This window comes from Danio aesculapii, chromosome 1, assembly GCF_903798145.1.
Source record: "Danio aesculapii chromosome 1, fDanAes4.1, whole genome shotgun sequence".
Lineage (NCBI taxonomy): Eukaryota > Metazoa > Chordata > Actinopteri > Cypriniformes > Danionidae > Danio > Danio aesculapii.
The window spans coordinates 45,416,400-45,430,398 of record NC_079435.1 but is presented as its reverse complement, the minus strand read 5'-3'; the positions used below and the strand labels follow the sequence as shown (position 1 = coordinate 45,430,398).

At 34.3% G+C, this 13,999-nt stretch overlaps 1 protein-coding gene across 1 annotated transcript in view; it reads right to left on the bottom strand.

Moving 5' to 3' along the window:
- Positions 1-13,999, bottom strand: part of LOC130231672 (zeta-sarcoglycan) — a 482,284-nt gene that overhangs the window by 23,690 nt on the left and 444,595 nt on the right. Inside the window, exon 7 of the mRNA XM_056461045.1 lies at positions 1,105-1,228. Within this exon, the coding sequence (XP_056317020.1) occupies positions 1,105-1,228 (124 nt within the window). The remainder of the gene's footprint in view (positions 1-1,104; positions 1,229-13,999) is intronic.

Genomic DNA, 13,999 nt, shown 5'->3' with positions numbered 1-13,999 from the left:
TTGGGAACCACTGATTTAAATGACATCTAATTTATTAATAAAATGTATTTGAGTTTTCAGTTTTTGTGGGATAGTTAGTGTATTCTGACCTTCAGTATCTTCTGATTAGCTATTTCAGAGGTTACCGTAGATCAAACAATACAAACTATGCATTTAATTTTATTTTATTTTCAGGCTGTATGTAGAAACAAACACCTATTTTATGAGAAAACTCTTGTGAACACTTATGTTGTATATTGCTGCACTAGATCTGCCTTTTTCAGACTGTTGAATTATTTATTTTTTTGTTGTGTAGACTGATTGGCGTGATTTTGTATTTATAATCGTATGAGTCGTTATTGGGGTGATCAAATATATAATTATTCATTCATTTATTATGAACTTATCCAGCAAATGTTTTAAGCAGATGCCCTTCCAGCTGCAACTTATCACTGAGAAACACCCATACACATTCATTCACACACATACACTAAGGACATGTAAATTTTATCATCTATTATTTTAATTAAAAATGTTACTATTTAAGATACAGATTAAAGTAAACTATTTACACCCATACATCTTGTTTTGATGTCCTTCAGGGTGGATCAAGTGTCTATTGAGGGGGTCAATCCTCCTCAAAACACACCTGTATTTCTCACTCTGTTTGTACGTACAGTACATTTCATCTTTTAAAATGTATCGTAAAAATATATTTGAGATATTTAAAAAAATATTTTATAAGTGAATTAGTTTATTTATTTATATTTTTTTTATTTTTATGAATCATTATATAATGATTAGTTATTAATAATTAATAAATTATAAAATGTACCCTTTTAAAAAAACCATTAATATCTTTATACTGAAACATTTGACACTTTGAATGATAGTGTAAATGTAAGTGTTCACAAACATTTTCCACCCTGCGCTGTGAACATTTACCAATTATTTTTCAGTTTAGGCACAACTTATACGATCAGATATAGCAATTATTAAGCACACTGGATGTAATCTTATTAACTTTCGGAACATGCAAACTTTTACAAAAGTCCCAGCTATGCTACTCCAAACATTTTTGACATCTGCATGTTTCCAAAACACAGTTTGACACACTGTACTCACCTCTCCTTCTGAAGACTCTAAAGTGAGGTCTTTCCTACAAGTAGCTTTGAATTCTCCTACTCCAGCGTTCACTTCAACACCTTTAGGAGCCTCCAGTGTCAGTGTCCTTGTTGGAGACTCTAGCCTGTGAGACGAAAACAGACTTTTATGAGGAAATGACCCCAAATGATAGGATTTTAATGCATGGGCAGCTTTTATTTGACCAAACACTACCCTTTAAAAATGTTGCCTTTCTTATCAACAGAAAAAAGTCAGATTCATTTCAGTTCAATTGATTGATTGATTGGTTGGTTAATTAATTGATTTATTCATTGTTGGTTCGCTCTTTTATTCATTGATTGACTAATTGATTGATTCGTTCGTTCACAAATTAATTATTTGATTGATTGATTCATTCATTCATTTGTTGATTTGTAAGTTCCTTCCTTCCTTGCCTACTTCCTTCCTTCCTTCCTTCCTTCCTTTATTCATTCATTTGTTGGTTCGTTAGTTCCTTTCTTCCTTCCTTCCTTCCCTCCCTTCTTCCTTCCTTCCTTCCAGGAACAACCTAATCAATATGAGATCTGTCAGTAAATGAGGTAACTGAATGACCAGTCCACTCCTGAATGTCCAGAACCTTAAAAACACAGGAAAAGAAGCAGTATTGATCAGGAGGGAGAGCGAGAGAGAGAAAGAGAGAGAGAGAGAGAGAGAGAGAGAGAGAGAGAGAGAGAGAGAGAGAGAGAAAGAGAGAGAGAGAGAGAGAGAGAGAGAGAGAGAGAGAGAGAGAGAGAGAGTGCAAGGGGAAAAATGTTTGTAAAGTATGTCAATATGAACCACAACCTACATTTTACTTCTGTACTGTGGAGTTTTTCAAAGCAAAACAAGATGCTTAAGGAGACAAAACATACAACAGGCCTTACTTTTATTGATCTGGAATGGGAGCGCATGTCAAAATGGAGAATGAATTAAATAATAGCTATGTTTTGAAGCTTTGCTAACATCTGTACTGGTTAATATTAACTAGAACTGCATCTGTATGACATCAACATTAATATTTTTTAATACTCTTCGAATGTAAAGAACGATGATTCTTTAAATAATAAGAAACATAAAAAAATAAATAAATCTTTATAGCGTTATAGGTACCTTACTGTCAGGTGTTTAAAATAAATAAATATATGTATATATCAAATATCAAACATTTAATTACATTTAAAAAAATTATAAAATAAAGTAAAATAAAATAACAAATACTAAACAAACACTAAACAATTTGCAGTATCAAAGGATACTAGCTACCCTACTGTCAGGTGTTGAATAAAATAAAATAAAATTAAAATAATAATAAAAAAAGCACTAAACAATTCGCAGTATCAAAGGATACTAGCTACCTCACTGTCAGGTGTATAAAATAAAATATAAACACAAAAGATATAAAATAAAATAAATAACAAAACAAAACAAAAATAAAAATAATCTCACGTTTGTCTTGAAAATACTAAACAATTTTTAGTATCAAAGGATAAAATAAAATAAAATAAAATAAAATAAAATAAAATAAAATAAAATAAAATAAAATAAAATAAAATAACTTAAACTTAAAAAAAAATAATAAAATAAAATAAAAATAATCTCACATTTGTCTTGAAAATACTAAACAATTTGCAGTATCAAAGGATGAACAACCACGATCTGAGCAACAACCACAACATAATTAATGACACTGCATAAATGAGCATATTGACCTAATTGTTTTCTCTTTTTTATTTTTACTCTTTTCTTTCTTCCCTTGTTTCTTCAAGCTCTATCAGTGAGATCCCCTGTCTTGTGAAAAGAAAAACTCAATCAAAGCATTGATTTTCTGTTTCAGCATGCTCCAAAGTAATTCAGGTGCAAAACTAAATATCTTAAGTGTGCAGAGAATCGACTTGATTTTATATGGAAGATAAGAACGGCCTGCTAGAGTCTCTTATCTTCCTGATTCATTAATCCACCAGTGTATTCACACATTCAAACATACATCATGACCTTTTCTGACAAATTATGCATCAGAAAAAGCAATAAATAAACACTAACTAACACTGACACTAACATTTTTGTTTGAAATAAATATATAATGTTTTACTCTGAATCTGGTTTACTGTGCTAAACAGCCAGGGGAGTTCTAGAATAGCGCAAGAATTCAACAGTGGATGTTACTACTGCATCATAATGTGCTTTGCATCTGCTAGATTGACTTTGTAAATGTAACTCAATAGGACACTATTCACAAGACTTAAATCTCATGCATGTACGCCCTATGAATACATTTGTAGAGTTCAAAAGCATCCAAGGTTGAAACCAGATTACAATCTTACGCTACATCACAGCTGCCTTTTATAGTTTGAATGTGGCTGCCAGAACATGTCAGACGACTGCTATGATGTGCTTTTGACGTGACTGTGATATGCAAATAGCTACAGTTACATGGTAAGAGTCATTGCAGTTTATCATATTAAAGTCTGGAATTTGTGATTTTAGCTGCAGATGGAGAAACAAGCATCCCAGATGTCATTCTTAAAAAAAAAAAAAAAAAAAAAAAAAGTTTTCAAATGCAATCCAGTTCTGTCTATATTTTTAAACATAAATAAATAAATAAATAAATAAATAAATAAATAAATAAATAAATAAATAAATAAATAAGCAAACAAACAAATAAATAAATAATTGAATAAATAAATAAATAAATAAATAAATAAATAAATAAATAAAATAATAAATAAACAATTGAATAAATAAATAAATAAATAAATAAATAAATAAATAAATAAATAAATAAATAAATAAATAAATAAATAAATAAATTTCATTACATTTCTCCAAAATGCTGACTATGGCAATGTTTTTTTTTTTTTTTTACTTTATTTTACTTTATGTATTGTGCATATCATGGCAGTTTAGAGATGAAAACTCAGCCAAAAGCCACAGTTAGTTTAATGATTAAATGTGTTCACCAAAGACAGGTTTTAGCCAATTTTCAGTGTAAAAATACAGTGCATCTGGAAAGTTTTCATAGCGCTTCATCTTTTTTCCCATTTTTTTTATGTTACTGCTTTATTCCATAATGGATTAAATTCATTTATTTCCTCTAAATTCTACACACCCTACCCCATAATGACAATGTGACAATTTTTTTTTTCAATTGTTGCAAATTTATTAAAAAATAAAAAACCTGATAAATCACATGTACTTAAGTATTCACAGCCTTTGCTCAATACTTTGTTGAAGCACCTTTGGCAGCAATTACAGCCTCAAGTCTATTTGAATATGATGCCACAAGCTTGGCACACCTGTCTTTGGGAATTTTTTACCCATTCCTCTTTGCAGTATCTCTCAAGCTCTATCAGGTTGGATGGGAAGCGACAGTGTACCGCCATTTTCAGATCTCTCCAGAGATGTTCAATAGGATTCAGGTCTGGGCTCTGGTTGGGCCACTCAAGGACATTCACTGAGTTGTTGTGAAGCTACTTCATTGATATTTTGGCGGTGTGCTTTGTGTCATTGTCCTGCTTGAAGATAAACCGTCGCTCCAGTTTGGGGTCAAGAGCACTCTGAAGCAGGTTTTCATTCAGGATGTCTCTGTACATTGCTGCATTCATATTTCCTTCTATCCTGACTAGTCTTCCAGATTCTGCTGCTGAAAAACATCCCCACAGCATGATGCCATCACTATGCGTCACTGTAGGGATGGTATTAGCCTGGTGATGAGCAGTGCCTGGTTTTCTCCAAACGTAACGCCTGGCATTCACTCCAAAGTGTTCAATTTTAATCTCATCAGACCAGAGAATTTTGTTTCTTATAGTCTGAGAGTCCTTCAGATGTCTTTTGGCAAATTCCAATTTAGAGCTTTACAGCAAAGGCTGTGAATACTTATGTATATGAGATTTTTCAGGTTTTTAATTGTAATATTTTTTATTATGTAATAAATTTTGTAATAAAGCTGTAACATAAAAAAACGTGGAAAAAGTGAAGCGCTATGAATACTTTCCGGATGCACTGTAAGCAATAATTGAAAAAGCAACCACACGATTTTACCTTCTTATACAGGTTTTTACTGAAAAACCTATCAACGTAAGCACAGACCCACTAACACGCACACACAAAATAAACCTGTGAAAATAAACAAAAGTTGTTGGCGTATTTCTGCCTCTAGTGTTCATTTCAGAAAGAAATAGTGTCAGGTCAACAGGGGACACAGCCTACCGAAACAAGCCAGCTGAAAATGAGGTAAGGATAAATAAATGTCACTCAATTATTCATTCATATTGTCTGTTTACGAAAGCTGGAAAATGCTGCCTTCTAAAGAGGCATTGCAAGGTAGAAAGTTATCAAGGCACATCTGAATCCCAGTCTAATGTTTTGAGATATTTTGTGAACCATGAACAAACTAAAAATGTTAAATATATGAAATGACTGTTAATGGTTAAATGGTGAACTGGAATTTAACATGCATTCAATTTGATCATTTAACTTTTAAAAGCAAAAAAAGTTGATCTCTTTCTTCAAACATTATTATTATTATTATTATTATTATTATTATTATTATTATTATTATTATTATTATTATTATTATTATTATTATTATTCCCAATGATGGGTTGCAGCTGGAAGGGCATCCGTTGCATAAAACATATGCTGGATAAGTTGGCGGTTCATTCCACTGTGGCGACCACTGATTAATAAAGGGACTAAGCCGAAAAGAAAATGAATGAATGAATGAATGAATGAATGAATTATTATTATTATTATTATTAATATTATTATTACTATTATCAGGGCTTGACATAAATTTTTCAATCAGCAGCCACTGTGCTAGTATTTTTCCAACATCACTAGCTATCACCATTTTCACTAGCTACAATTTTGCACTAGGGATTCACCCTTTTTTTCTCTAGCCACACCAAAAATAAATAAATATTTCTTAGCCAAGAAATTTAAATAATGTGTCAACACACATTTTGCTTCGTGCAAAAAAACATGATCGTGCACGATTTTCAAATCACCTGTGCACCCGACACTGAAGCCCTTGTCAGATAACGAGGATAGTCTCACCATGTTAGTGGTCATCCTCTAATTCAGTACTCACTGGTTTCCTTTGCTCAAGCGAACACAGTTATTTTGTCATCTCTCACGCTGGCCATTGGACGCTGGTCATTGAGCAATCCTTATTGTTAAACACTGCTTTTTAAGAAAACTACAATTTAAAAATGATTTTCAACCAGCCAAAGTGGCTAGTGGGAGCGGCTGTCTAACCCACCACAGCTGAAATTTACCTGCATTTGGCGAGTTGGCGGGTGTTAATGTCAAGCCCTGTTTATTATTCAATTATTACTGTTTATTATTATTAGTATATTATTATTATTCATTCATTCATTCATTTTCCTTTGGCTTAGTCTTTTATTTTATCAGAGGTCACCACAGCAGAATGAACCATCAACTATTCTGTGATATGTTTTGCGCAGCAGATGCCCTTCCAGCAGCTATGCAGTACTGGGAATATTATTATAATATTGTTATTATTACAATTATTTGTATTATTAATAAAAACATTGTTTCCTATTTAACAAAACTTTCTCCAATAATCCACACAATGAGATTTGCTCCTCTCATGAATTATGCTTTGATGTATCATCTATCACTGTGTCTCCAGCAGTGATAACAGTCACAGAAGCTGCCTACTGACTTTTAACTTTTGAGAATAAGACCAATGACGGCATTAGGCAGCTCAATACCAAGCGCTAACCTTTGACTTCATGTTCCTCTCTGAGTATTTACTTTTGGTCGCAGCCTTTCAGATTGATGAATGACACTGTACCATGGGTAGATGAACATCAGCCAAAGCCAAAGAGGAGAACAGGCTCGCATTTGACATTTTCAAGCCTCCCTGAGTTTTAAAGTTCCTCTCTGTGAGCTTCTCGGTTACTGGGCTCCATGATGCTATAGGATACAACTAACAGGACTTTTGGAAACTCGTTTAGAAAGTTGAAAAAGTTGTACAAATTGGTTTTGTTGGTGGTGAAGTAAAGCACAAAGAGATGTCGCTGCTTTCCACAACAACCATTTCATCAGAGAATCTTCAGCTGCTTAAATCTGAATCTCAACATTGCGGAAAATGGTGCCAAAAATAGAGCTTTCAAGACGCTTTTGACCCTCTGAGTGGGTTTCTTTTATAGCTCGCTGAGCTCTTGGCCCAATGGCCCATTTCTTGTCTTCAACATTCCCTGACAAATCCTTGAATCGGTCAAAAATGACTTTTTGCCGCTCGCCTGTCTGCTGTGTGAAATGTAGCTGGGGAAATTGTGCCTGGCAGCAAGACCCTGTGAGAAAACGTAAAGCAATTTCATGCCCGTGCGCATCCATTGCTGATAATTTAATCGATAGTGATAGAACTGGGGGACCAGCATGGTCAGAGAGGGGAGAAGGAATAAGGTAGGCCCACTGGGTCTCTAAAGCACTGCTGCGGCGAGGAAGGAGGTTACAGGAATAAAGGAATGATATTGTATCTCATTTCAGTCCTGTCGAAGAATATCATTCACTCGAGTGAGACCATGTGTCTTGGGAAGTCACCACTTCAGGGCCACTTCAAACCAAGATGTTAGAGGCAAACTGAGACAGAGAGGAGACTGATAGTGGAAGTGAGAGTGAGAGAGATTTATAGGGCAGTTTATAAAACTGTTCACAAGAAAGTAGAAAAAAACATACAAAGAGAAATTTAAAAGACATGATTACAACTTACATTTTTATCTACAAAAAATACAAATAAATAAAGAAGTGTACACCTACTGTACACTCACCAGCAACTTTATTAGGTACACTTGTCCTACTGCACGTTAACGTAAATTTCTAATCAGCCAATTACATGGCAGCAACTCAATGCAATGATCTGGTGCAGTTCAAACCGAGCATCAGAATGGGGAAGAAAGGTGATTTAAGTGACTGAATGTGGCATGGTTGTTGGTGCCAGATGGGCTGGTCTGAGTATTTCAGAAACTGCTGATCTACTGAGATTTTCACGCACAACCATCTCTAGGGTTTACAGAGAATGGTCCAAAAAAAGAGAAAATATCTAGTGAGCAAATGCCTTGTTGCCAGAGGTCAAAGGAAATGACCAGGCTGGTTCAATCTGATAGAAAGACAACAGTAACCACTTGTTACAACCTAGGTATGCAGAAAAGCATCTCTGAACACACAACACGTCAAACCTTGGGGCAGATGGGCTACAGCAGCAGAAGACCACACGAGGTGCCAATCCTGTTAGCTACGAACAGGAAACTGAGGCTACAATTTGCACAGGCTCACCAAAATTGGACAACAGAAAATTGGAAAAATGTTTCCTGGTCTAATGAGTCTCGATTTCTGTATGGTCAGAATTTGCCGTCAACAATATGAAAGCATGGATCCATCCTTCCTTGTATCAACCATTCAGGCTGGTGGTGGTGGTGGTGAAGTGGTGTGGGGGATATTTTCTTTGCACACTTTGGGCCCATTAGTACCAATTAAGCATCGTGTCAATGCCACAGCCTACTTAAGTATTGTTGCTGACCATGTACATCTACTTTATGACCACAGTGTTCCCATCTTCTGATGGATACTTTCAGCAGGATAATGCGCCATGTCATAAAGTGTGAAACATCTCAGACTGGTTTCTTGAGCATGACAATGAGTTCACTGTACTCAAATGGCCTCCACAGTCACCAGCTCTCAGTCCAATAGAGCACATTTAGGATGTGGTGCATACTGTAGATATATACACTAGATATTGCATACGGACCCTGAGCATGCATCAATAGCGGTTCCCAACACAAATGTTATTCAACCGCACTAGTCAAAACTAAAGCCAATGTTAAGATACTGGAGTTTAGCGCTGTGTACTGGTGTAGTAATGAGCAAAAAAAAACAACAAAAACAAAAAACAAAAACAAAGCATAAAGGCAGAACATTTCATAGGTAAAATTTAATTTTTGTATGTTATGAACTTTTGTGCTTAACAAGTGTTATTGATGATTATACAGTCACTTTTTTATAAGGCAAAGTAGCATCAGCTTGTACTAAGTTCTAGGCTTATGCTAGTTTTGTTGGATAAAATAAGCAAACATTGTAAATGAAATATGACAACAAGATGTTGCTGTGCTAGAAACTTGTATTATTGTCAGCTCAGTGAACTAGTCATTCATAACAGAGATTCATTCACAAACGAATCGCTACCTCCGTTAGCATTAGAAGTGAAAGCAGGAGAGGGTGTGTGTTTCAGGACACGGATTAGATCAAATTTAACAGGGATAGAGGATAATACATTTCCATCCACACAAACACATGCTCTTTGTCAGCAATGCACTGTGCGGTCACTTATCCATCATTCTAGAAAAATTTGGTAAAATTATAATAAAAAAAAATATATTTATTTTTTAAATAATTAAAAAATTATCTGCATACTGACCACGAGGAAAACTCCAGATCACAGATTTATGTATATATATATATATATATATATATATATATATATATATATATATATATATATATATATATATATATATATATAGCTCTGAGTGGCCAGTGCTCCACTGCACCTTGGTCCCACATTCATTTCAAAGGAGCGTTACTCTGTACTAAAATGGCGGCTCTATTGACGCATTCCTTCCAATAGACAACAACAGGGTAGGCGACATCTAATGTAAACATCTATGGATGTGGTGGAATGGGAGATTCACATCATGGATGTGCAGCTGACAAATCTGCAGCAAATGCATGATGCTATCATGTCAATATGGGCCAAAATCTTTTAGGAATATTTCCAGTACCTTGCTGAATCTATGCCATGAAGGATTAAGGCAGTTCTGAAGGCAAATGGGGGTCCAACCTGGTACTAGTAAGGTGTACCTAATAAAGTGGCCGGTGAGTGTATAAGTATACTAGCATACTTGCGTTATTGTACAATATACTCTTACTCTTCACACGCATAGATAGATAGAAATGATAAATACAATGCTTTAGATCAAAATGGCCTAACATAAATAATATGTAACAAAATAATATAGTTTGAGAAGCATCTTACCATTTTTTTATGTAGTGGAAGTCAGTGGTAACCAACACAGTTTTGTTACCTTTATTTTTTAAAATTTCATTTATTATACAATTTGTACACATTTGAAAAGCGTCATTTAATGGCTTATTCAATCAGAAGTTCTATCAGAAATATAGTAAATGACCCTTTTTATTAGCAGGCAATTAAATCATTGGTTCAATTGATTTGTTCAAAAGGTGCATTCATTCAGGAAATAGTTTTGCCGTCAGGATTCTGCCACTTTGGTTTTGTTAATTGTTGTTTTGGTGCCAGACCCTAGTCCTGTCTTGTCTAGTATGTTGTGCTCGGCTCGAGTTTTCTCGGGTCATATTTCCTGTCATTGTCTGTCTTTGTATGAGTAGTGTGTTGGACGCGATCGGGCTGTGCCTGCTACTGCTTGACGCTCATGTCTTGCGATATGTTTGTGTTGGAGTTGTGTACACAGCAAAATCCTCTAAGCAAAATTTATTCAGTTCAGAGAGTATTTGGTCCCTCTTTAAAAAAGGGCAAACAGGTTGGTAATAAGTAAAGCTGCTGTTTGTGGAGTTGCTTAATGATCCTGTGCTGGGATTTTGAGAGATTGAATGCATTATATTTCAGCTGATTTCATCTAAGGCTTTGACTGAAGTTGTAGTTTTGTGTTTCTCTTCTGTGTTTCTGCTTATTAACAACAGGTGCTCATCATCAGTGCTCAGTCATCACCCTATTAATCATTTCATTGTCTCATTAACTTGAGTAACCTTAACTCAATTTAGAGAGGGACCAAATACTATCTAAACTGAGTAAATTTTAGGGTCTCAAGATTTTGGTGTGTAAGTATGTGGCTTCATGTTTACATTTTGGCTGCATGCTATGGTGTTTTATTTATTTTTAATTATTAAACTGGTGTATAAAATCAAAACCAAATCAGCACTCACTGCTTTTGCGGTGTTACTAATGAGAGACACAAACTTCTATCTTTATTTTTAGTGGCATACAACTACATATAAGAATTGAGCTATTGTTCTGCAACATGTTCATCACCAATCAACTAATATGAATCATAATACAAATCGAGTCTTCTGAACTCTTTTAGTGATATGACGTATATACCTCAATGACTTTCATTCTGTGGAAAAAGACAGATGACAACAAGGGCAATTTACTAAACGGCTCAATAAATGTAAAGGTCATCGCCACAGATCGATACAACGCTGAAACCACATACATCTTCAGGCTCAAAATCATCTAAAAATTAAGTTTAAGCTCTTATGGAAAGAAAGAGAACTACTTCACTCATCCATACTGACAGCATTAGAAATGGGCCTGAGAGGAGCGGCACTGTAGATGCCACAGTAATCCCTGTGTGATAAGGTAATCAATGGATCTGAAGGTCAAGTCCGAGGAGTGGATGTCCTCCATGTCCGTACGAGTGGAAGGTAATTTAATGTGGATTTGGAGGGCCGTGTTGCCAGGATCACATCTATGGAGAATCTCAAGTATTGTATATAATCATACATTAACCTATGCATCTCACACACATATACAGCTACTCTGCAATAAATTGAAGCACCTCGGGTTGGATCTCTTCAATCCGTCCAAACTCTCAAGTCAATCAAATGTAATTTCTTGGCACGATCAGGCTCAATCAGTCACTCACGGGCTCAGGGTCGCAGATGCACTTTTGTCATGATTTAGGACCATCTTGCTCGACCCAAACTTTAACAGCGACCATTATGAGAGAAGAAAAAAAAAGGTGAAGAAGAGGAAGAAAAAAGTAATCTCAAATGAGAAAAGCTAGATATGAGGCGATTCCTGTCAGATGCTTGAAAGATGAGTCTAAGTGTGGCCTTTAGCTGAAAAGATGGAGAGCGATAAGAATCCATGGCTAATGTCTCTGACTGGGGTCCGTAGGCTGTGATACAATCTTCACGATGATATATATTTATAAGAAAAGTTAGAGCATTGAGGAAAAGTGCTTTATTTCACTTATTCTTGGTTTTAAATTTTAAGGAATGTCTTATTTAATATGTTTACAATAACAGGGTCCTATGGTGCAAGACGTTTTTGGTGCGACTTGTTGCTATTTTCAGAAGTTGTGCCACTTTGTAGACTTATGGGTGTTCCGGTCTAAAAAGGAGGTGCGTTAAGGGGCATTGTTGGCATGTTGCTATTTTGAAAAACTGAAATAGGCCGCGCCATTGACTAACTAAAAGCAGGCAGTTCATCGTTAACTAAACTAACTAAAGTTCATCGCAAAGCATGTTAGTTATGCGTCTATGCAGGTCCAAAATGCGTACACATTGCTTAAGACACACAAGATGCACAGCAATACACAAATATCTTTACATATCAAAAAAAAAAAAAAAAAAAAAAAGAATAAAATGTTACAATAATGATTATTTTCTACATAAATATAAAAAAAACACTACCTCCATGCCTTCTTCCTGTCAGGGGGCTTTTTCAGTTTATTCATGACAATTTGCATTTGTATAATGTTATTTTTATTAGCAGTATTATTTATTATATGCATATTTATATTTGTTTTAATAAAAACAAGTTTAGATTTGTCCCCCTGTTGGGTTTTGGAGACGTATGCATCATCATATGAGGCATAAGATTAGGATGTGTGTTTGGAAATAACTTCAAACATATAACAGTTTATATGTTGTATATAACTCAGTTTTTTGACCACACTTATTATTGTTAATTTAGTCATTTGCTGGAAATCAAAACTGAATTGAGAAATAGTTTTGAAACGAATCTTTGTGCTTATCAAAAGGAAAATAAATATGTAGGCAATAATGGATGTCTTCAGTGGAGTGCGTACAACACTGTTTCCTTATCCACGAAAGTAAAGGAGTAAAGTAAAGAGTAAAAGTAAAGAAAAGAGAAAATAAAGAGGCAGAATGGAGGAGGCTCGTTCTTTATCCTTGCACTGCAGATGGTCTGTTTAACTGCTAACTCATCAGTGAAGCATTCAGTTTTAACACTTACAAAGTCCACTCTGTAAATAGCAAATGTTCCATGGTGTAACGCAACTGACTCTTAAAAGGAATGTGAGATGAGACTCTGACTGATTTAATGCATGTTATGCTCAAAACATGCCCATAACTCATTAAGACAATAAGCACAACCCTGTTAGACCATCCGCTGGGGCGCAACTCTTATTTTTTCATCCTTAAAATAGCAAGAGTGGATTCGGACACGCCCTTAATGTTTTGCGCCATGCGCTTTAGACTTTGAGCCTAGATTGTTAAAATAGAGCCTCTAGTAGGAAAAAAAAATAATAATAAGAAGAAACTAAATAAATATAATTTTCTAATTCCAAGTGTTTTATTTTATGTAATTTTGTTCATTTATTTAATCCATTTATTAGTTTATTTATCTGTTCATTCATGCATTTAGTTGTTCATTCATTTGGTTGTTTATTCACTTGTTTGCTCATTTATTTTTGTTCATTTGTTCGTTCATTTATTAATTCGTTAATTTATTTGTTCTTTTACTTATTTGTTTATTTTATTCCCCCATTTATTTGTTCATTCATTTGTTTTTAGTAATTAGTTTGTTCATTTATTTATTCTTTCATTTGTTCACTTAATTGTTTGTTCATTTGTTAGTTTATCTATTTGTTCATTATTTTATTTATTTGTTTAATCATTTGTTCTTTCATCATTTTGTTCATTCATTCATTTATTTGTTTGTTTGTTCATTTGGCTATTTGTTTGTTTATTTGTTCATTCATGCATTTATTTGTGTAATCATTTGTTCTTTCATGTATTTGTTCATTGAATTTATTTGTTCATTCATTTATTTATTTGTTTAATCATT